Below are 22,500 nucleotides of genomic sequence, written 5' to 3'. Positions count from 1 at the left end.
TACTAACTTTTGAACAAAGTTTATTATGGGTAAAATTGTACAAAACTGACGGTCGTAATATTGGATCAATATATAGAAATCATTTTCAAGGGGTCTGGGTATCTCAGCGAGTATTGACGCTGACTATCACCGCTGGAGTCGTGAGTTTTAATCCAGGGCGTACTGAGTGACCAGCCAGGTCTCCTTAGCAACCAAATTGGCCCGGTTGCTAGGGAGGGTAGAGTCACATGGGGTAACCTCCTCGTGGTCGCTATAATGTGGTTCTCGCTCTCTGTGGGGCGCGTGGCGAGTTGGGTGTGGATGCCGCGGAGAATAGCGTGAAGCCTCCACATGCACTATGTCTCCACGGTAACGCGCTCAACAAGCCACCACGAGGACTTAGAGCGCATTGGGGATTGGCTGTTCCAAATTGGGGAGAAAAGGAGAGAGAAAAAAGAAACAAAAATAATTTTCACGCTATAAATATTCAAATGTTTATGTTTATTTCCCTCAGGCCCATCGCCAAGGGCGTGCATAAGGGGGCAGTGCCTATATATACACAGCACATATATAACAATAGCAAAAATTGCAACTCTGAGACTTCCATGAACATTTGTTTATTAGTTACCTTGCTGATGTTGACCAGCGGTTCTTCATCCTGAACCAACATCTGAGCGAACTGAAGCCCCTGATCTGGTCCAGATGTCATCACGCTCCTCAACAACATCAGCCAGTCTGGAGAACATCCCATCTGCCCCAAAAACAACACGGTCAATCCAAATCCACCAGAGGAGATAGAAAAGGTCATGTGTTATTGAGGAACGCTGGTACCTTTTTAGCATAGAGAACAATCTTCTGGAACTGTCCGGTCTCAGCGAAGCACTGAATGACTTTAACTGGAACGTTTGCGCGGAGATAAACACTGAGAGCTAGCGTGATGTCAGCGGCTTTCACCAGATCACCCAACTCTTCTGAGCACTCCAACTGTAGGACATCATGTGAAAAAACAACAATTACAAATGCATATATTTAACCCTTATGTTGTGTCATTTTGACCCGGACAACTTTATTGTTTCTTACCATTTTTTTTGTACTACGGTACCTGAAAACACAAAACAAATTTTGACCATTTTCTTTATTGCACTTGTTGTGTTCCCGGTCACAAATGACCGGCCATAGGAAATGAACGGATTTAGATGAGCACATGGGGTTGCTGTGGCTCAGGTGGTAGAGCGAGTCGGCCACTAATCTCAGGGTTGGCGGTTTGAGTTCCAGCCCACATGACTCCACATGCAGAAGTGTCCTTGGGCAAGACACTGAACCCCAAATTGCTCCCAATGGCAGACTAGCACCTTACATGCCACCATTGGGGTGTGTGTGTGTGTGTGTGTGTGTGTGTGTGTGTGTGTGTGTGAGCCTGTATTTATCACTGGATAGTAAAACCCGAAATGTTTGATCTTGTGGGGACATTTTGTCGGTCCCCATGAGGAAAACAGCTTATAAATCATACTAAATTATGTTTTTTGAAAATGTAAAAATGCTGTGAGGGTTAGGTTTAGGGGTAGGGTTAGGTTTAGGGGATAGAATATAAAGTTTGTACAGTATAAAAACCATTATGTCTATGGAAAGTCCCCATAAAACATGGAAACACTACGTGTGTGTGTGTGTGTGTGTGTGTGTGTGTGTGTGTGTGTGTGTGTGTGTGTGTGTGTGTGTGTCAGAGTGTAAAGCGCTTTGGTTACCTCTAAGATTAGAAAATTCACTATATAAGTCCAGACCATTTACTACATATATGGATGTGTGTTTGTGCACACAATGTGTGTAGAGTATCCTTTTGTGCTTCATCTTTCCATGTTCACTCTTTGAGGAATATTTCAAGATCTCCTCATCATATCATGTTGCGTTTGGGCTCGTTTGAATCGGGATAGTCTGCTGTAAGTTACGATATGTCATTGTCTATGTTATATGTATGTTTTAGGATGTAATAAGGGAAATTTTAACAAAAAATACTACTTTGTATTCTATTATGTCATAATTACTAAAAAAGAAGTTGATATAAATATCTAATCCAGTATTTTGTGATAATATATGCAATATGAGAGATTTATTGAGCCGGTCATTTTTGACCGGGAACTCAAAACGTGTTAGCACAAAATGAACACAACATAAGGGTTGAAGGTGAGGTGCAGCCGTAGTGTCATCAAACAGAATTGCAAAAATTTTACTATTTTCAAACAATTTCCCCATCTTACATTGCCCCACCAGGATCTTGCATATGCTTTTATTTATTTTTGTGGCTCAAAATTACTACATTTTCAGAAGCTTTCATTAAAGATTGTGATGCTGTTTTTGTGTTTGTGTTCCCACACTTTTTGACTGATGAAATTCCAGGATTTTTCAAGTTGCCTGTGATTCCTGGAAAGTTTTGTTTTGATTCAGAATGATTCACTGAGTCATTCTGATGGATCTGTCCATTAAGTGAAAAGAACTGACTCATAAGAGCAATATTTAGGTGATTAAGCTATCTGTAGCAACCCTCTGTTTTGCAGTTCAAACTTCAGCCATAGCTCACTTTCAAATGGAAAAGAGTTCAACTTGTGAACAATGTATTGATTTAAATGGATCTTTAATTATCTGATGTTGCTTTCTGTAGAGGTTTATGTAGGAAACTTTCAGTAGTGTAGTCTAGGGCATACGCAGACATACGCCGTAAGCCCACCCATCTTTCTTAGGATTTTGCATATGCCCACCTAAAACAAGTGATGATATCATGGCCGCCACAACAACAAGTAGGCTTTTGACCTGGATCATTTTAAATTTAATAGCGTGATACCGCAGCAACATTGAGTGAATTGTTTGTTTTTTAAGTGTACAAAGATTCTCTCTAAATGTGCACGGAGCTGCGGTCCGACTAAACCGATCCACCAATCAGAACGTTAATTTCAGACGCGATATGATATTTGCTGACCAATCATACTTAAGGGCGGGACATTTACAGCGTCTAATGCTGATGCACAAGCATCCCTGGAGGAACCAGAATTTGCACTGTAAATGTATCAACTATTACAGAAATACTCAAACTAGCCCGTCTGGCACCAACAATCACCCATGCGATTATCTAATCAGCCGATCGTGTGGCAGCAGTGCAGTGCATATAATCATGCAAATACGGGTCAGCTTCAGTTAATGTTCACATCAACCATCAGAATGGGGTTAAAAAATGATCTCAGTGATTTGGACCGTGGCATGTTTGTTGGTGGCAGACGGGCTGGTTTGAGTATTTCTGGGATTTTCACACACAACAGTCTCTAGAATTTACTCTGAATGGAGCCAAAAACCAAAAACATCCAGTGAGCGGCAGTTCTGTGGATGGAAACACTTGTTGATGAGAGAGGACATCAGAGAATGGCCAGGCTGGTTTGAACTGATAAAGTCTACAGTAACTCAGATAACCGCTCATTACAATTGTGATGAGAAGAACATTATCTCTGAATGCAGGAACTGCGCTTGGATGGTTTGAGTCATACCCCAGCTGACCACTGGGTTTCCTCAAGGATCAGTGTTTGGACCCCTCTTCTCGATGTACACAACATCACTCTCATTGAGGCACATGGCTTCTCCTACAATTGCTACGCAGATGATATGCAGCTCAACCTGTCGTTCCAGCCTGATGACCCTATTGTCTCAGCTTGTATCTCTGCCTGCCTATTGGACATTTCGGCCTGGATGATGGAACGACACCTTCAGCTCAACCTTGCCAAGACAGAACTCCTTGTGATCCCAGCCAACCCATCTGTTGACCACAACCTCACTATTCATCTTGGTTCAACTACAACTACAAGAACAGCCCAGAACTTGAGAGTGGTGGTAGATGACCAGCTTTCACAGCATGCATCTCATCAAGCGCCTGATTTTGCAGATTCGCGCTTGACAACATCAAGAAAATCAGACCTTTCCTGTCGGAATATGCTACACAGCTCCTGGTCCAAGCTCTGGTCATTTCAAGACAGGACTACTGCAATGCTCTCTTGGCTGGTCTTTCAGCTAACACAATTAAGTCACTGCAGATAGTCCAGAATGCAGCAGTGAAATGGGCTCATGTCCCTCCACTCTTGATTTCACGCTATTGGCTACCTGTAGCTGCCCGCATCAAATTCAAGGTTTTGACTCTCGCTTTCAGGATAGCTAATGGAACAGTACACTCTTACTTCAATTCACTTCTTCAGGTCTGTGCTCCAACTCGCTTTCTGCGGTCTATTAACTAGTGACACCTGGTGGTCCCATCACAAAGAGGCTCAAAGTCTATTTTGGAATGAACTTCCAACCTCCACACGATCAGCTGTTACCTCCTCAACATTCAAGAACCAGTTGAAAACACATCTGTTCCACGAGCACTTAACCAAACCACACTAACTGCACTTACTACTGCATTTAACCTGCACTTAATGTAAAGAAAAAACTCCTTGTCTGTCTCTTTCTTCTGTGCTAGCATCTTTACTACTCCAGCCACTGTGAGAACTTGGCAGTCCTATACTGTAGATGTTGTTAAACTTTGTATGACACATTTTTACTTGACAGGTTTTAATTCTTTTGATTGCAAGATAACAAACTCCTGGTGGGGCTGGTTATCCTATCGACAGCAGTTTCTGTACCTTCTCTCCTTTGAGCCATTTCTCCACCAGTTGTGTTCGTCCCTGCTGTAGCACGGGTCTGCATAGCTCCACTGACTCTAGTTTGTTCAGCTGCCCGCGATCCAATAGAACGCCGAAATACTGCAGCAATGGAGATGCCTGAGCGCCCTGAGTCGGGACGGACTGGAACCTGCGGATGGTATCTGCCGTACGCAAAACGCCCTAAACATTTTTATAAACAGAGAGAGAGAGAGAGGGAATTCAGGAACAACAATGTTGTAAATGTTTTGTTTTAAATTGTTGCATTTATAATTACTCCTGATATAATAATAATTCAATATATAATGATTCAATAATAATAAATAGCAATATTTAAATAATTATAAATATAACATATATTATTAAAACTATAATTCAGATAGTTAACATGCATTACATTATTGTGGCAGATGAGTAAAGCATTGATAAGGCAATACAAAAAGTTTGCTTTATTTTCTTGTCACTGGCCTACTGTACACAGAAATACAATTGGCATTTCAGTTTGTCAATCTGTGCAAAATAGAGTCATTATAATGTCTTGTCAAAGGACGTGGCGATGTACACCTGCGTCACACTGACGCTTTTTGAGCATCTCACTTTGGTTGTGTCACGTTCAATGAAGTTTGAAACGTATAAAATCTCGTCTTGCGACTGCTGCTTTTGGAATTGTGCTCTGTCCAGCTGTGTTTGAACACAAGAACGCATCCTCATCTTGTGCAGTCGCTGGTGTCAGGCAAGCTTGAATGTGGTTTCACGAAGGTGTCTCGAGTTGTTCCTGGGAAGCTACTCCATAGGGTGAAGATAGGGTTAGGTCATCTGCTGCCTGCCATGAACAATCCGAGGCCTCTTTGTACAATGGCCGTGTTTGGTTTGTTGCCTGTACCAAGGAGCTCTAAAATACTCCATCCCATTCATTTTCAATGAGAGCACAGCGACTTCTGGCGACACGAGCTGTTGCGACCGTTGGCGACCAGATGTGGGCGTGTCTAGCGACGCGACAAAGTTGAGACAAGTTTAACTTTATTCAAATGAAGAGCGACTTACAGAAGCGACAGCCAATACGAGAGAAGATGGTAGAGCTCACGTGATCCTTCTCTCTCTCTCAGCTCCTGCAGTAATGGAAAGATCAGGGGGTGGGTCCAGCTCATCTGCAGCAGCTCATCAAACTGGGTCCTGTCAAGCCTGAAGTACTGCTGGAACTGGACTTCATCCAGCCGCATCTCCTGCACCAGCCGGTGGTACTCACCGTGCTGACTCCGAGATTTAATGGTTTTGTGGACCCAGACAGACCGGCGGTTGCGTTTTCTCCGCAAATAAACAGCCGCTATGGCAAAGAGTACGCCTTGTTTCTCATTCATCTTTGATATAAAGCATTTTATGTACTGATTCCATTTATATTTAGTCTTTTCCCTCCAAAATGTTTGTTTTTAGCGGCAAGAAAACTGATTTGCTGTCAACAGCAATAGAATGGCATCCATGAATGTCATTTATAAACATTACTAGGCAACCAGTAATGGGAACGCCCACTAGCGACCTAACCGTCAGCCACTGGTGACCTGCAGTGATAAGGTCACTGGCAGTGTGTACGCAGCTTAAGGGATTAATCTCGTCAACGTTAGTGGTAAGCATGTAGCATGCTAGATGTGCCCAAATCTAAACGTGCTGGTGATTGGCTGTGATTAGGCATCTAGGAAAAACACGAGTTTTTTTCGGTTACACCCAGAGACGCGGCTCACACGTGAGGCTGTAGTGTGTATGCATCTCAAACCCCATACATGTGATAGATGTGGAAAAGATCAAAAGTGTGTCTACATTTCACCAAGCTCGATGACAACAGCGCGCGATGCAATATTTGCGATAAGATAATTGCTGCTAAGACTGGCAACACGACAAATCTGATGAAGCACTTGACAGTGCATGGAATATACTTAAGAGCAGAAAGTTGCTCTGTCTTCGACTGCAAGAAGACCGAGCCGGTGCAGTCTTCCTCTCAGTGTCCTTCTGCCACAGAGCTTCCTTCAACATGCCCACCACACGAGTCCTCTTCCAAAACTACTGATGAATGCAGCGGCGCTATGACTGGCACTCCGACAGGTAAGGTTAACATTTAGCAAACCAACCAACAAACAAAATCGCCTAACTTGTAGTGGTACATGCTTGTGTACTAGTTAAATTAACGTTTCTGTGCGCGGTGACAGTCCTATAAACTGGGACCAACGTAACGTTAGATATTGGTTGGATGTATGGCTATAGATAGCTAGCTAAATCGATGCTAAAAATGCTTTAAGATTTACAGTAACTGATCAAGTTTAACGTACATTAAACTAGTTATCTTGTTAAACAGTACTTATCCTTAGGGTCGGCTGAATTAACAGTTTAGCTTTATTGTTTTGTTTTTTTTCCTCTTCACATTAATGTTATAGCCTCTGCCGACCCTGGCATGAGGAGACCAGAAGGCTCATGAGATGAGTCTTTGAGTCTGTAAAAAAATTCAACAAACTGAAAAAATAAAACCAAAGTTTATTTTGATCTTGTTAAAATGGATTTCATAAAATTGGTATCGAAAAAAGTATCGTTTAGCAACCGGTATTGAAGTTAAGGTAACAGACACAACACTGCTGGTTTTTAGATCTGCACGTTCCTGCCAGGCATGTTGTTTATTACCTTGGGAGCTGAAGCAGCGATTTTGGCTGCCTCGGTGTAGTTTCCCTGTGAGAAGTGAGTGTTAAATTTGTGTGTGAAGAGCTCTTCAGCTCCGGGAAGATCGCTGCGTAACGCCATCCGCAATGCCAGCTCTGGATTCTGCAGCATACTAGTCACATAATTCACAATGTTCTCCTCTTCGACACACACTGACAGAACCTGTACACGCATCATACAACAACATTAATATGTTCTCAAACATATGTCTCTTCTAGAGTTTTTATAAATGATATTTCTCGATGTGTACCTGTCCCTTCTTGTTGACTCCGATGATTCCAGATGTACTCTCGTGAGCGGCCGTGACGAATATAGTTTCAGCGCTGATGCGGTTCATGTAAATACACACTCCAGACTCTAGATCATACATGTGAAAATAACCATACTTAGTGATGAGGTAGATAACACCATGTTTAGTACCGATCTGAGACAAAGAGAGAGAGAGAGAGAGAGAGAGAGAGAGAGAGAGAGAGAAACACAGGGCTGGTGTTATAAAAACTCTCTTGGATGCATCTTCCAAAAACGTTGTATCTGATCTGAATATATTTGAAGTCACTGTCACCTGCATGGCCACAGGGAAGTCCGTCTGCGCCTCAGGTGGGAAAAACACATCCACTGCTTTCTTAATGTACGCCTGGTTACCTGTCTGAGGTTGTCCCACCTCAATGATGTGAAGCTACAACAGACAACACAGAAAACGAACTCCAAACGGAACCAAACAAACATACATCAGATGCTCAGCTCCAAATAAGCGAATAATTCATTGACTAGCACTATAGTATGTACCGATGGAGCAGAAGAGTGCAGCAATAAAGTCTCAAACATGTCTTTTCACAGTTCAAAAGCCATATGCATAATTTCACCTTGCCTCCAGCCTGACCCCTGACAGCAAAACAGAAGAGTGTTGAAGTGTTTGGGTTTCCCTCCAGTTTATAGAGTCCAAACGCTCCGGCGTGACCCTCGATGGGCTGAGACACTTTGCGATCCACAGAGTACAACTGCATCATGCCAACGACCCGATTCTGCTGCAGGACCCAAAACACAGCAAGAGACGTTCAGATATCCAGTAACTGTACAGGTGCATACACAAATTCTGACTGATACCAATTGTAATAGAAGTATTTCCACATTACAGCCAATGTAATTACAGGTTTTTAAAACAATTGTATTTTAAAGGAATGTTCCGGGTTTAGTACATGTTAAGCTCAATCGACAGCATTTGTGGCATAAAGTTGACAGCCAATGTGCATTGAGAATCAATGTATTCATCCAAAAGATGAAAATGTTGCTTTCAGAGGCTTTATATGGAGTTAGGATGAAAATAAGGTGCATTTCAAACTGTTCTGAGACCAGTGCAGACAGACAGCACACTGGAGGTTAAGTCAATCACTAAATAGGGAGCAAGGGAGCATCCTATAGCTCTCCTATAACTGTTCTGAGACCAGTGCAGACAGACAGCACACTGGAGGTTAAGTCAATCACTAAATAGGGAGCAAGGGAGCATCCTATAGCTCTCCTATAACTGTTCTGAGACCAGTGCAGACAGACAGCACACTGGAGGTTAAGTCAATCACTAAATAGGGAGCAAGGGAGCATCCTATAGCTCTCCTATAACTGTTCTGAGACCAGTGCAGACAGACAGCACACTTGAGGTTAAGTCATTCACTACATAGGGAGCAAGGGAGCATCCTATAGCTCTCCTATAACTGTTCTGAGACCAGTGCAGACAGACAGCACACTTGAGGTTAAGTCATGCACTAAATAGGGAGCAAGGGAGCATCCTATAGCTCTCCTATAACTGTTCTGAGACCAGTGCAGACAGACAGCACACCGAGGTTAAGTCATGTACTACATAGGGATCAAGGGAGCATCCTATAGCTCTCCTATAACTGTTCTGAGACCAGTGCAGACAGACAGCACACTGGAGGTTAAGTCATTCACTACATAGGGAGCAAGGGAGCATCCTATAGCTCTCCTATAACTGTTCTGAGACCAGTGCAGACAGACAGCACACCGAGGTTAAGTCATGCACTACATAGGGATCAAGGGAGCATCCTATAGCTCTCCTATAACTGTTCTGAGACCAGTGCAGACAGACAGCACACTGGAGGTTAAGTCATTCACTACATAGGGAGCAAGGGAGCATCCTATAGCTCTCCTATAACTGTTCTGAGACCAGTGCAGACAGACAGCACACTGGAGGTTAAGTCAATCACTAAATAGGGAGCAAGGGAGCATCCTATAGCTCTCCTATAACTGTTCTGAGACCAGTGCAGACAGACAGCACACTTGAGGTTAAGTCATTCACTACATAGGGAGCAAGGGAGCATCCTATAGCTCTCCTATAACTGTTCTGAGACCAGTGCAGACAGACAGCACACTTGAGGTTAAGTCATGCACTACATAGGGATCAAGGGAGCATCCTATAGCTCTCCTATAACTGTTCTGAGACCAGTGCAGACAGACAGCACACCGAGGTTAAGTCATGCACTACATAGGGATCAAGGGAGCATCCTATAGCTCTCCTATAACTGTTCTGAGACCAGTGCAGACAGACAGCACACTGGAGGTTAAGTCATTCACTACATAGGGAGCAAGGGAGCATCCTATAGCTATCTATGCAGTTAAGTGCATTCATTCCTAAAATCCAATCCAAAGTTTTGATGAAAAAAAAATTCTGACTTTCTATAGCTTGGTGTTTCTTAAAATTTCACAACTTACTTCCAATGTGCACATATGTAGACATACATTTTTTAGGAAAATGATTTGCTCTAGAATTGTTTTTGTACATGTTTAATAGTTGCTTAAGTTACAAATCAAAAAGGGAAATGGAAAATGCACACAGCAGTCAAACTCGGGTCTCAGGAGGTTAAATCGTTTTTTTGTTTAATGTGTTAAATATGTTTTTTTGGTCATTTTACGGCATAAGGCTTTACAGTGGTATGTCGTCATGGCAACAAAGTTTTAAAATCAGATATAACTTTAAACAGGAAAGTTTGGCAAGTGATTTAATGACAGTAAAATCATATTGTTTATGTCTTGTGTCTATACTTTAGAAACAGTGAGTATTTTAACATTTACAGATTAAACCCCATTGACTTCCACTGTAAGTGTCTCACTGGAACACACATTAGTGCTTAATTTTGGTGGTAATCAGTATTATTCCACAAGTGCTGTTGATTGAGCTTAACTTGCATTGAACCCAGAGTATTCCCATAACAGTTCTTTGCAAATTGACAGAGTGTCTAAAAATGCAGTGCTACTGTGTATACCAATATAAAGTTTTACCATCTTAAAATCCATTCTGCAAATTTTCACCCACATTTAGAGTAGAAAATGATTTGACGTGTGCAGATTTTGTGCATCCTTACTTCAAAGTGAAATTGTAAGTCACTAAAAGATGAAGTATTACCAAAACACACACACACACACACACACACACACACACACACACACACACACCTGTGCTGATATTCCTATGAGTAGCAGCCATTTCTGCTGTTCGTCTGTTCTGTAGTTGATAATCTGACATCCTGCCAAACTGGCGTGACGATCAAACATTTTGATTGGCTGAGAGTCTCCCTCCATGCTCCAGTGATAGACGGCAGTGTCGGTAACCAGGGCGATCGTGTTCACAGAGATCCACTTCCAGAACAACACTTCATCTGCCATGGTGTGAGCTTTAACTTTGCTCCTCATCTCCATGTTGAAGATCTGGAGCGTCCGAGCCGCTGTGACAACAGAGAGAGAGAGTGACTCTGACTTTTGGCATGTAGACGTTACCTATAACAGTTTCATATTGACCTAAAAGACTAAAAACTTAATTCAGTATCAACGGTGTTTACATTTAAATCATATAGCGTTACTGTCAGGTTTTTGTCAGGTAGAACCCAAATGAAGATGGTTGCAGCTCTTCAATATACTATAAAGAAAATATGTATTAAAAAAAACACAAAAACAAAACAAAGTCAAAAGGACTGGAAACAAAAACTATCCATGGGAGGGCAAAAACCCAAATGAAAACAAAACACAACAGAAGAACTACAAACAAAACCCAAAAGTCCAAACATTACTGACAGGGTGAGAAACAGGGGAAGAATCATAGCAAAAGAGGACACGAGGGAAATATAGAGAGAGAATAATCAAGAAGGAAACGAAGAGAACAGGTGGAGAAAATAAATGGATATCAGTGAAATGAGGTGTCAAGACATGGGGGGGCAAGGGGGAGGCTCCAGTAAGGGGGTGGGGTCTGGCGGCCTGGGAATGTCCAAGTAGGGGGTGGTGTCCGGTGGCCATGGAAGAGGCTTGAGGAAGGGGGTGGGGTCCGGTGGCCAGGGAGGAGGTTTGAGGACAAAGATGAGGCAGGGCAGTGACAGCTGGGCAGAGGTAAGGGAGGGTGGCATCCAGTGAGCAGGGGTCAGGCAGGGCAGCGGCCGCTGGGCAGGGGTCAGGAAGGAGGGCGGCGGCGGCCGTTGGGCAGAGGTCCGACTGGGCAGCTGTGGCCACTGGGCAGAGGACGGACTGTCTGGCAGTGGTGGGCCGAGGACACACTGGGCAGAGGTTGGACTGGGTGGAGGCTGCCGTTGGGCACAGATTGGACTGGGCAGCAGCCACTGAGGAGGGATCAGGCAGGGCAGTGGCCACTGGTGAGGGGTCAGGATGGGCGGCGGCTGCAGGGTAGGGGTCAGATTGGGCGGCGAGTCAGTCTGAGATTACATAAAGAGACAGAAGCAATTGAGACAGCCGAAATAGAAGAATTGTGGTGCTTGGAACATCCTATCTAACAACAACCAAGAAAAACAGTGTCCAGGTGTATCTAGGATAATTGGTGCAAAGGTGGGCAAAGGTGGTTGGCAGTAACTGAGATGGTAGGTGGGTTGTTGATGGCCACCAAGTAAACTGCAACAGATTCTGACACCTCCTGGTGAGCTGCAAAGGGCTCGGACCACTCCTGGCGAGCTGCAGCTGACATGGACCGGGGAATCCGCCTCCTCCTCCTCCTACTTCTCCTGGTGGTCAGCAGCGTGCTCCTCGGCCGCCTGGTGGGCAGCAGCAGATGTCAAAAACTGGCATCTTTTTGGCAGCCCAAAAACTCAATGTTAGGAGCTGTGCCTTTGGAAACAGGTTCCTGCTGGACAGAAGCTGGGTGAAGGAGCAGACCCATGACTGTCTGCTGGGTTCAAATCTGGCTGGAATCTTCAGATCAGTTTTTTGTCAGGTAGAACCCAAATGAAGATGGTCACAGCTCTTCAATATACTTTATTAAAGAAAATATGTACGAAACACAAAAACTGGACAAAAAAAGCCCAGACTGTAGTCAAAAGGACTAGCCAACCTTGCCGAAAACTTGCCGTAAATTCATGCTCACTCATGCATCATTCCAGAAGAGAGAGTTACGGACAAATTCACCGTCTTTAACAAGAGCAGAGAGCAGGTGGTTAGAGCCAGAAGTTTAATTTAGGCCTAGTTGATTGGAACGAAAATACACAACCTGCAACTGACTTATTTTGCATAATGAAGCTTATAAAATTGTAGGTACAACACAAGTGTGGATTGGCACCTTTCAGCGCGATGACTTTGCTGGCGGGGTTCATGATGGCGCTGTCTGCTGTTATGGGTCGTCGGATTGGGTTGGTGGGGTCGCTCAGGTCGACGATGACCACCTGGTTCTGTTCGCCCACCTTCTCTCTGATACAGATGAAGTGGTCGGACTCCATCGTCAAACAGCTGAAGCTGATGCTGGCCGCATTCACTCCCAGAGTCTGCAGCTGGAGGACGAGAGAGACACGCAGAATGACACGTGAGACCTTTAACACCACATCCAAACTCATCAAGCAGTTCTAGCTCTCTGACAGTTTTTGTCCTAACCAGCTGCGACCATCACAGCAGCATGCTACAAGATATTTGACCAGTTGCTTTAGCTTGGTTCCACTTCATTTCAGAAATATATGTGTGTTTCTTCAACTATGGGCACTTTCAACACTTCAGACACATTATTATATATATACATAAGATGTTTCACAAAAGCATTTGTCTTAAGATGGTTATTTATATCTTCAACTTTAGTGTGTCAATAGGAAATATAAATGTTAGTCTCCCAAACATTCCTTCTGCAAATAGAAAAGATTAGAATAGAACAACAGGGAGCCCTGCAACAGATGGCAGTGCCCCCACAGTGCCCCCCACTGAACATCGAGTCAGTCTGAGATTGCATGAAGAGACAGAAGCAATTGACACAGCCGAAATAGAAGAATTGTGGCGCTTGGAACATCCTATCTAACAACAACCATGAAAAACAGTGTCCAGGTGTATCTAGGATAATTGGTGCAAAGGTGGGCAAAGGTGGTAAAACCAAATAATGATTTAGCTTTTTTTTATGTTTACTGGACTTTATATGATGTTTATTGATAAATGAAAACTACATATATCATTATTTTTGAAGACTTCCGCACTATGCAACATTTTTGCCAAGTGCCTACAACTTTTGCACCGTACTGTAGATGTGGCACCTGTTTTAATAACCAGCTCCTCAAGTTAAAAATGAAGTAGCGGACGTGATCGTGATCTGCGCTCTCTGCAAATATCAGGAAGCATGCCGGACTCGATGCTCACAAAACCGATACACTCGTCAGATGAGAAGCGTATTAAGCACTTATAACATGCAGAACGCGAGATGGTAAGTGGTCTGCACTTATATAGCGCCTTTTTAACCTTAACGGTATTCAAAGCGCTTTACACTGTGACTCATTCACACATTCACACACCAATGGCAGCAGAGCTGCAATGCAAGGTGCTAGCCTGATATTGGGAGCAACTTGGGGTTCAGTGTCTTACCCAACGACACTTCGGCATGTGGAGTCACGTGGGCCGGGAATCGAACCACCAACCCTGCGATTTGTGGTCGACCCACTCTACCAACTGAGCCACAGCCGCCCCAGGAGATGAGCGTAATTGAATTTGATTGGGCAGTCGCAGAATATTTTTTAAATTTTGCAAATGGATATACACGTCGATATAGCAAAATCTATATCGATACTTTATATCCTCATGACGATATATATTGTCATATCGCCCAGCCCTACCATGCATAATGAATGCATGCGGGGGTGGGGGGTGGGGGGGGCATGCATTCATTGATAATGGGTTGATGACGTAGTGAATCATCAACCCATGATGATTCACTACTGTGACAGACAGACTTAATGAAAACCTGCTGTCTTACTGGAATATACTGCTTACGCAAGGAGCCAGAAGACACACACACACACACACACACACACACACACACACACTCACACACACACACACACTGAGTCAGAGAAAATAAACGACACCTACAACTCCCTCTCCTCCACGTCTCAGCATTTCTGACTCCATCATTCAAACAAAAGCATGCCTGTTAGACCCCGTTTACACGTGGTATTAAGATACATTTTGAGCGATCACATGTGGTCAGTGGTCACTAATACTCAAGTATTTTAGTTATGAACCACTTTCAGCATCCAATCCACTCCTGATGGATAAAATCAAGCCCTGCCCTGTATTTTCCTCTCATTATAAATCCATTTCACACTACGCAAGCTAAATGGGTTGCAACTGCTGTTCCATGTTGACTTTCAATATCAAGCTAAAGCTTGGGGGCCGTATATCACATTAGAACGGCTCCCACAGGACACTCGGGGCGTAGGGGGGCAGAAAGCTCCAGATGTCCACAAACACATAGAGGCAGATTTTAATGAGAAAGAGTTAAAGTCATTTCCTGACCGTCGAGAGACAGTGTTTGATGAATGAAACCATTCTCTCTCTCTCTCTCTCTCTCTCCTCTCTCTCACCTCTCTCTCTCTCGCTCTCTCTCCTCTCTCTCTCGCCTCTCTCTCCTCTCTCTCTGTCTCTCTCTCTCTCTGCCTCTCTCACCTCTCTCTCTCTCGCTCTCTCTCTGTCTCTCTCTCTCTCTGCCTCTCTCACCTCTCTCTCTCTCTGTCTCTCTCTCTCTCTGCCTCTCTCACCTCTCTCTCTCTCTCTCTCTCTCTCTCTCTCTGTCTCTCTCTCTCTCTGCCTCTCTCACCTCTCTCTCTTTCGCTCTCTCTCCTCTCTCTCTCGCCTCTCTCTCTCTCTCTCTCTGTCTCTCTCGCTCTCTCTATCTCTATCTCTCTCTGTCGCTCTCTCGCCTCTCTCTCTCTCTCTATTTCAATTTAAAAGTACTTTATTGGCATGATTGTGTTTACCTACAATATTGCCAAAGCATCTTTCTCTAACTCTCACTCGCCGCTCTCTCTCTCTCTCTCTCTCTCTGCTCTCTCTCTCTCTCTCCTCTCAATTTGTCAATTCAATTCAATTGAGCTTTATTGGCATGACAAATTGTACATTGTATTGCCAAAGCATTTATATGAGCATGAAAAATAACAGAGTAGAACAAATTCTGTATTGAATAAGTGTGGGAAAAAAAAAGTGTATATACTTTCAGTGGTGTGTGTGTGAGTGTGTGTGTGTGTGTGTGTGTGTGTGTGTGTGTGTGTGTAAATGGGCGCATCACTGTTTGGTCACTCTCTCTCGTCTCTCTCTCGCTCTCGCTCGCTCTCTCTCTCTCTCTCTCGCTCTCTATCTGAACTGCAGGGATTCATTATTGCAACACTGATGAGATAATATTCTCTCAGTAATCACATTCAAACTAACAGAGGGAGTAAGAGATACAGTAGACAAACAGACAGATAGATAAAGTCAAATGGATATATAGATTCGGTCTCCGCACATTTCTGAGAACGTTTGCAGAGTTGAGACGACACGCGCCTGGTAAAGTGGTAAAATGCACTTTAAAAACACCCATAACCTTGGTCAGGTATTAATGTAAACACAGTCAGTTATGTCTTATTGAACGTAAAAAGCTCTGTGATAATGCCGTTTTCAAGCACTGTTATTTTAATTTGCAACTGTTCTATTATTTGTATTGCTTGTTTAGTTTCTTTATTCGTTTTAGGGTCCTACTTTAAGAGCGCTAAGTGCAGCGCTATGCCATAAGTCAAACACACAAAGTCAGTGAGCATGGCCATGAAGTTTTGGTATTGATGTGCGAGTCTAGACGCAAATAGGTTTGGCGACATTGCACCCGCAAATAGTTCATTCTGCGGTTCTTCTCCGGTTATTGCACCGTCTGCGTGCTATTATACAGTCCATTCCCTCAAACACCAGTGATGTAAACAAAGACAGGATATTTATAATAAGTTGGTTGTGTAAATGGACTGTATGGAATGGATTAAAAGAATAGAAATATGGACTGTTGACCTGCTCCTCGTCACACTCCTCCCCCGCCCGATGCAGGCCGGAGCGCCACCGGTCTGACTAACCCCACCCTTAACTCTCTCTGGAGGGGAGACGCTGCCCTTTCGGTCTTTTTGTCAGCCGGTGGTCCACCCCGCCTCCTGTGAACCAGGGGGAGAGACGAGGGGAGAGGGAAAAGGCGATCGGAGACACAAAGAGAGAGAGAGCCGGCTCACGGATGCACTGTCGCCCAGTCCTCAACCGCTCCTCTGCCCCCTGGCGTATGCCAGCTCGCTCCTCCCCCAGCGGACAGCAGCGAGTCCTCCAGACCCTGGTGGACGGAACCGCTCATCCCCTTCTTTAGCAGACGGCAGCGGTTCCTACGGCTCTCGCCGGCCGGCAGCGACCCCACCGTCCCCAGGCAGACGGCCGCGGCTGCTCCCCTGGTGGATGGCAGCGGTAAGGACTTCACGACAGCGCATCCCTCCTCCCTCCCAGGTCTCGACACCACTGTAACAGTTCAAGGATGGGCAAGGAGGAGGCGGGTACCGGCTGAAGCAACTTTAAAATTGACACGAGTTGAGAAAGAAATGGAACGAGAGCAGTGTGCATTATTACATGAATTATTAATACTATTGGCGTACGTATCTTGTTTCATGCTCCTTGATGCATCAGTATGACTCAGACTCCACTGTCAGTTAACATGAAGATCAAAGCCACTTTACATTTCAGCAGAGATACAATGTACATCAGAAACATGATTTGATTCACTTCAGATGTGTGCGTGTGTGCGTGTGGAGGCGGTGTGTCATATCTGAGAAAGGTCTCTGTTTGTCAGCTCATAACTTTATTAGCTGAGTCTCTATTGGGTTACAGCTCAACATCACCAGCCAATCAGGACAGAGACAAATGACACTGCATAAATAACCCTAAACGAGCTCACACAAAAGCACAAGCAACATACAGAATAGAAGAATAAATTATGAAATGAGACATATGAAGCATATTCCCATTCGAGATAAAACAGTATTAATATAATCCAGCAGTGGATCACCGTTGATCAAGCACAGAAACGCAGAATTGCTTGAGGCCCAAAGTCTGCCGACTGCAGATTCCTGGCATTCTTTCCCCTAAATGCATCGGCTGCACGTCTCAGACCCGGATACGACGGGAGACATAACGAGAACTCAAAAAGAGACAACGATGCTTCCTAGAATAGCGTCTTCAAGAGACGCGTCATGAAATTCCACACGTTACAACCAAATATCATATCAAATCCCTTTAAACTAGCTTTACATCTAAAGGAGACCGCGAACATCTGCTTTCAATCAACTTCCAGATGTGTTTAGAGGAATCCAAAGCATTCTGTGAATGACAGAGAAAACAAATAAAACAGCCTGTGAAACGGTGAGATGGGGACAGTCGCCCCTGGAGTCGTGAGTTTGAATCCAGGGCGTGCTGAGTGACTCCAGTCTCCTTAGCAACCAAATTGGCCCGGTTGCTAGGGAGGGTAGAGTCACAGCGGGTAACCTCCTCGTGGTCGCTATAATGTGGTTCTCGCTCTCGGTGGGGCGTGTGGTGAATTGTGCGTCGATGCCGCGAAGAATAGAGTGAAGCCTCCACACGCACTACGTCCAACAAGCCACATGATAAGATGCGCGGATTGACGGTCTCAGACGTGGAGGCAACTGAGGCCTTCCGTCCACACTGAGACGGCGCTTTTGTCCTCGAAATACGTACATTGTGACGGAGCTTTTTGAAAACGCACTCCACAGTGGATACATTTGAAAACGCCGTTTTGCCGTTGTAGTGTGGACTGTGAAAATGGACACTTTGTGTTTCATATGCGTGTGTGTGTGTGTGTGTGTGTTAGTACAGTGTTTCATATGTATGTGTGTATGTGTGTGTGTGTATGTGTTTTAGTACAGTGTTTCATATGTATTTGTGTGTGTGTGTGTGTGTGTGTATGTGTTTTAGTACAGTGTTTCATATGTATGTGTGTGTGTGTGTGTGTGTTTGTTAGTACAGTGTTTCATATGCGTGTGTGTGTGTGTGTGTGTGTTAGTACAGTGTTTCATATGTATGTGTGTGTGTGTGTGTGTGTGTGTTTTAGTACAGTGTTTCATATGTATTTGTGTGTGTGTGTGTGTGTGTGTGTTTTAGTACAGTGTTTCATATGTATGTGTGTGTGTGTGTGTGTGTGTGTGTGTTAGTACAGTGTTTCATATGTGTGTGTGTGTGTTAGTAGTGTTTCATATGCGTGTGTGTGTGTGTGTGTGTGTGTTAGTAGTGTTTCATATGCGTGTGTGTGTGTGTGTGTGTGTGTGTGTTAGTACAGTGTTTCATATGCGTGTGTGTGTGTGTGTGTGTGTGTGTGTTAGTAGTGTTTCATATGCGTGTGTGTGTGTGTGTGTGTGGGTGTGTGTTAGTAGTGTTTCATATGCGTGTGTGTGTGTGTGTGTGTGTGTGTGTGTGTGTGTTAGTACAGTGTTTCATATGCGTGTGTGTGTGTGTGTGTGTGGGTGTGTGTTAGTAGTGTTTCATATGCGTGTGTGTGTGTGTGTGTGTGTGTGTGTGTTAGTACAGTGTTTCATATGCGTGTGTGTGTGTGTTAGTACAGTGTTTCATATGTGTGTGTTTTAGTACAGTGTTTCATATGTGTGTGTGTGTCTGTGTGTTAGTACAGTGTTTCATATGCGTGTGTGTGTGTGTGTGTGTGTTTTAGTACAGTGTTTCATATGTATTTGTGTGTGTGTGTGTGTGTGTGTGTGTGTTTTAGTACAGTGTTTCATATGTATGTGTGTGTGTGTGTGTTAGTACAGTGTTTCATATGCGTGTGTGTGTGTGTGTTAGTACAGTGTTTCATATGCGTGTGTGTGTGTGTGTGTGTGTGTGTGTGTGTGTGTTAGTAGTGTTTCATATGCGTGTGTGTGTGTGTGTGTGTGGGTGTGTGTTAGTAGTGTTTCATATGCGTGTGTGTGTGTGTGTGTGTGTGTGTGTTAGTACAGTGTTTCATATGCGTGTGTGTGTGTGTGTGTGTGTGTGTGTGTGTGTTAGTAGTGTTTCATATGCGTGTGTGTGTGTGTGTGTGTGTGGGTGTGTGTTAGTAGTGTTTCATATGCGTGTGTGTGTGTGTGTGTGTGTGTGTGTGTGTGTTAGTACAGTGTTTCATATGCGTGTGTGTGTGTGTGTGTGGGTGTGTGTTAGTAGTGTTTCATATGCGTGTGTGTGTGTGTGTGTGTGTGTGTTAGTAGTGTTTCATATGCGTGTGTGTGTGTGTGTGTGTGTGTGTGTGTTAGTAGTGTTTCATATCGTGTGTGTGTGTGTGTGTGTGTGTGTTAGTACAGTGTTTCATATGCGTGTGTGTGTGTGTGTGTGTGTGTGTGTTAGTAGTGTTTCATATCGTGTGTGTGTGTGTGTGTGTGGGTGTGTGTTAGTAGTGTTTCATATGCGTGTGTGTGTGTGTGTGTGTGTGTGTGTGTGTGTTAGTAGTGTTTCATATGCGTGTGTGTGTGTGTGTGTGTGGGTGTGTGTTAGTAGTGTTTCATATGCGTGTGTGTGTGTGTGTGTGTGTGTGTGTGTGTGTTAGTACAGTGTTTCATATGCGTGTGTGTGTGTGTGTGTGTGTGTTAGTAGTGTTTCATATGCGTGTGTGTGTGTGTGTGTGTGGGTGTGTGTTAGTAGTGTTTCATATGCGTGTGTGTGTGTGTGTGTGTGGGTGTGTGTTAGTAGTGTTTCATATGCGTGTGTGTGTGTGTGTGTGTGTGTGTGTGTGTGTGTGTGTGTGTGTTAGTACAGTGTTTCATATGCGTGTGTGTGTGTGTGTGTGGGTGTGTGTTAGTAGTGTTTCATATGCGTGTGTGTGTGTGTGTGTGTGTGTGTGTGTTAGTACAGTGTTTCATATGCGTGTGTGTGTGTGTGTGTGTGGGTGTGTGTTAGTAGTGTTTCATATGCGTGTGTGTGTGTGTGTGTGTGTGTGTGTGTGTTAGTACAGTGTTTCATATGTGTGTGTGTTTTAGTACAGTGTTTCATATGTGTGTGTGTGTGTGTGTGTTAGTACAGTGTTTCATATGCGTGTGTGTGTGTGTGTGTGTGTGTGTGTGTGTGTTTTAGTACAGTGTTTCATATGTATTTGTGTGTGTGTGTTTGTGTGTGTGTTTTAGTACAGTGTTTCATATGTATGTGTGTGTGTGTGTGTGTGTGTGTGTGTGTTAGTACAGTGTTTCATATGTGTGTGTGTGTGTTAGTAGTGTTTCATATGCGTGTGTGTGTGTGTGTGTGTGTGTGTGTTAGTAGTGTTTCATATGCGTGTGTGTGTGTGTGTGTGTGGGTGTGTGTTAGTAGTGTTTCATATGCGTGTGTGTGTGTGTGTGTGTGTTAGTACAGTGTTTCATATGCGTGTGTGTGTGTGTGTTAGTAGTGTTTCATATGCGTGTGTGTGTGTGTGTGTGTGTGTGTGTTAGTAGTGTTTCATATGCGTGTGTGTGTGTGTGTGTGTGTGTGTGTGTTAGTACAGTGTTTCATATGCGTGTGTGTGTGTGTGGGTGTGTGTTAGTAGTGTTTCATATGCGTGTGTGTGTGTGTGTGTGTGTGTGTGTGTTAGTACAGTGTTTCATATGCGTGTGTGTGTGTGTTAGTACAGTATTTCATATGTGTGTGTGTTTTAGTACAGTGTTTCATATGTGTGTGTGTGTGTGTTAGTACAGTGTTTCATATGCATGTGTGTGTGTGTGTGTGTGTGTTTTAGTACAGTGTTTCATATGTATTTGTGTGTGTGTGTGTGTGTGTTTTAGTACAGTGTTTCATATGTATGTGTGTGTGCGTGTGTGTGTGTGTTAGTACAATGTTTCATATGTGTGTGTGTGTGTGTGTGTTAGTACAGTGTTTCATATGTGTGTGTGTGTGTGTGTGTTAGTACAGTGTTTCATATGCGTGTGTGTGTGTGTTAGTACAGTGTTTCATATGTGTGTGTGTGTGTGTGTGTGTGTGTTAGTACAATGTTTCATATGTGTGTGTGTTTTAGTACAGTGTTTCATATGTGTGTGTGTGTTAGTACAATGTTTCATATGTGTGTGTGTTTTAGTAGTGTTTCATATGTGTGTGTGTGTTAGTACAGTGTTTCATATGTGTGTGTGTGTGTGTGTGTTAGTACAGTGTTTCATATGCGTGTGTGTGTGTGTGTTAGTACAGTGTTTCATATGCGTGTGTGTGTGTGTGTGTGTAGTACAGTGTTCATGTGTGTGTGTTCATTAGTACAGTGTTTGTATGTGTGTGTGTGTGTGTTAGTACAGTGTTTCATATGCTGTGTGTGTGTGTGTGTTAGTACAGTGTTTCATATGTGTGTGTGTGTGTGTGTGTGTTAGTACAGTGTTTCATATGTGTGTGTGTGTGTGTTAGTACAGTGTTTCATATGTGTGTGTGTGTGTGTGTTAGTACAGTGTTTCATATGCGTGTGTGTGTGTGTTAGTACAGTGTTTCATGTGTGTGTGTGTGTGTGTCAGTGTTATGTGTGTGTGTGTGTGTGTGTGTGTGTGTGTTAGTACAGTGTTTCATATGTGTGTGTGTGTGTGTGTTAGTACAGTGTTTCATATGTGTGTGTGTGTGTGTTAGTACAGTGTTTCATATGCGTGTGTGTGTGTGTGTGTCATATGTGTGTGTGTGTTAGTACAGTGTTTCATATGTGTGTGTGTGTGTGTGTGTGTGTGTGTTAGTACAGTGTTTCATATGTCGTGTGTGTGTGTGTGTGTGTGTGTGTGTTAGTAGTGTTTCATATCGTGTGTGTGTGTGTGTGTGTGGGTGTGTGTTAGTAGTGTTTCATATGCGTGTGTGTGTGTGTGTGTGTGTGTGTGTGTGTGTTAGTACAGTGTTTCATATGCGTGTGTGTGTGTGTGTGTGG

The 22,500-nt window shown here is 43.7% G+C and overlaps 1 protein-coding gene across 2 annotated transcripts in view; it reads right to left on the bottom strand.

Annotated features, from left to right (window-relative positions):
* Nucleotides 1-22,500, bottom strand: part of cltcl1 (clathrin, heavy chain-like 1) — a 58,356-nt gene that overhangs the window by 30,958 nt on the left and 4,898 nt on the right. For both annotated transcript variants that reach the window (XM_052109213.1, XM_052109214.1), the window contains exons 2-10: nucleotides 12,910-13,117; nucleotides 10,812-11,080; nucleotides 8,213-8,374; nucleotides 7,912-8,025; nucleotides 7,600-7,773; nucleotides 7,314-7,511; nucleotides 4,632-4,832; nucleotides 811-963; nucleotides 608-730 (exon numbers count right to left, since the gene is read on the bottom strand). In XM_052109213.1, coding sequence (XP_051965173.1) covers nucleotides 608-730; nucleotides 811-963; nucleotides 4,632-4,832; nucleotides 7,314-7,511; nucleotides 7,600-7,773; nucleotides 7,912-8,025; nucleotides 8,213-8,374; nucleotides 10,812-11,080; nucleotides 12,910-13,117 — 1,602 coding nt within the window. The remainder of the gene's footprint in view (nucleotides 1-607; nucleotides 731-810; nucleotides 964-4,631; nucleotides 4,833-7,313; nucleotides 7,512-7,599; nucleotides 7,774-7,911; nucleotides 8,026-8,212; nucleotides 8,375-10,811; nucleotides 11,081-12,909; nucleotides 13,118-22,500) is intronic.

The sequence above is a fragment of the Xyrauchen texanus genome, chromosome 37 (genome assembly GCF_025860055.1).
Source record: "Xyrauchen texanus isolate HMW12.3.18 chromosome 37, RBS_HiC_50CHRs, whole genome shotgun sequence".
NCBI lineage: Eukaryota > Metazoa > Chordata > Actinopteri > Cypriniformes > Catostomidae > Xyrauchen > Xyrauchen texanus.
The sequence above is the reverse complement of the archived record's forward strand: the minus strand, read 5'-3'. Positions and strand labels throughout refer to the sequence as shown.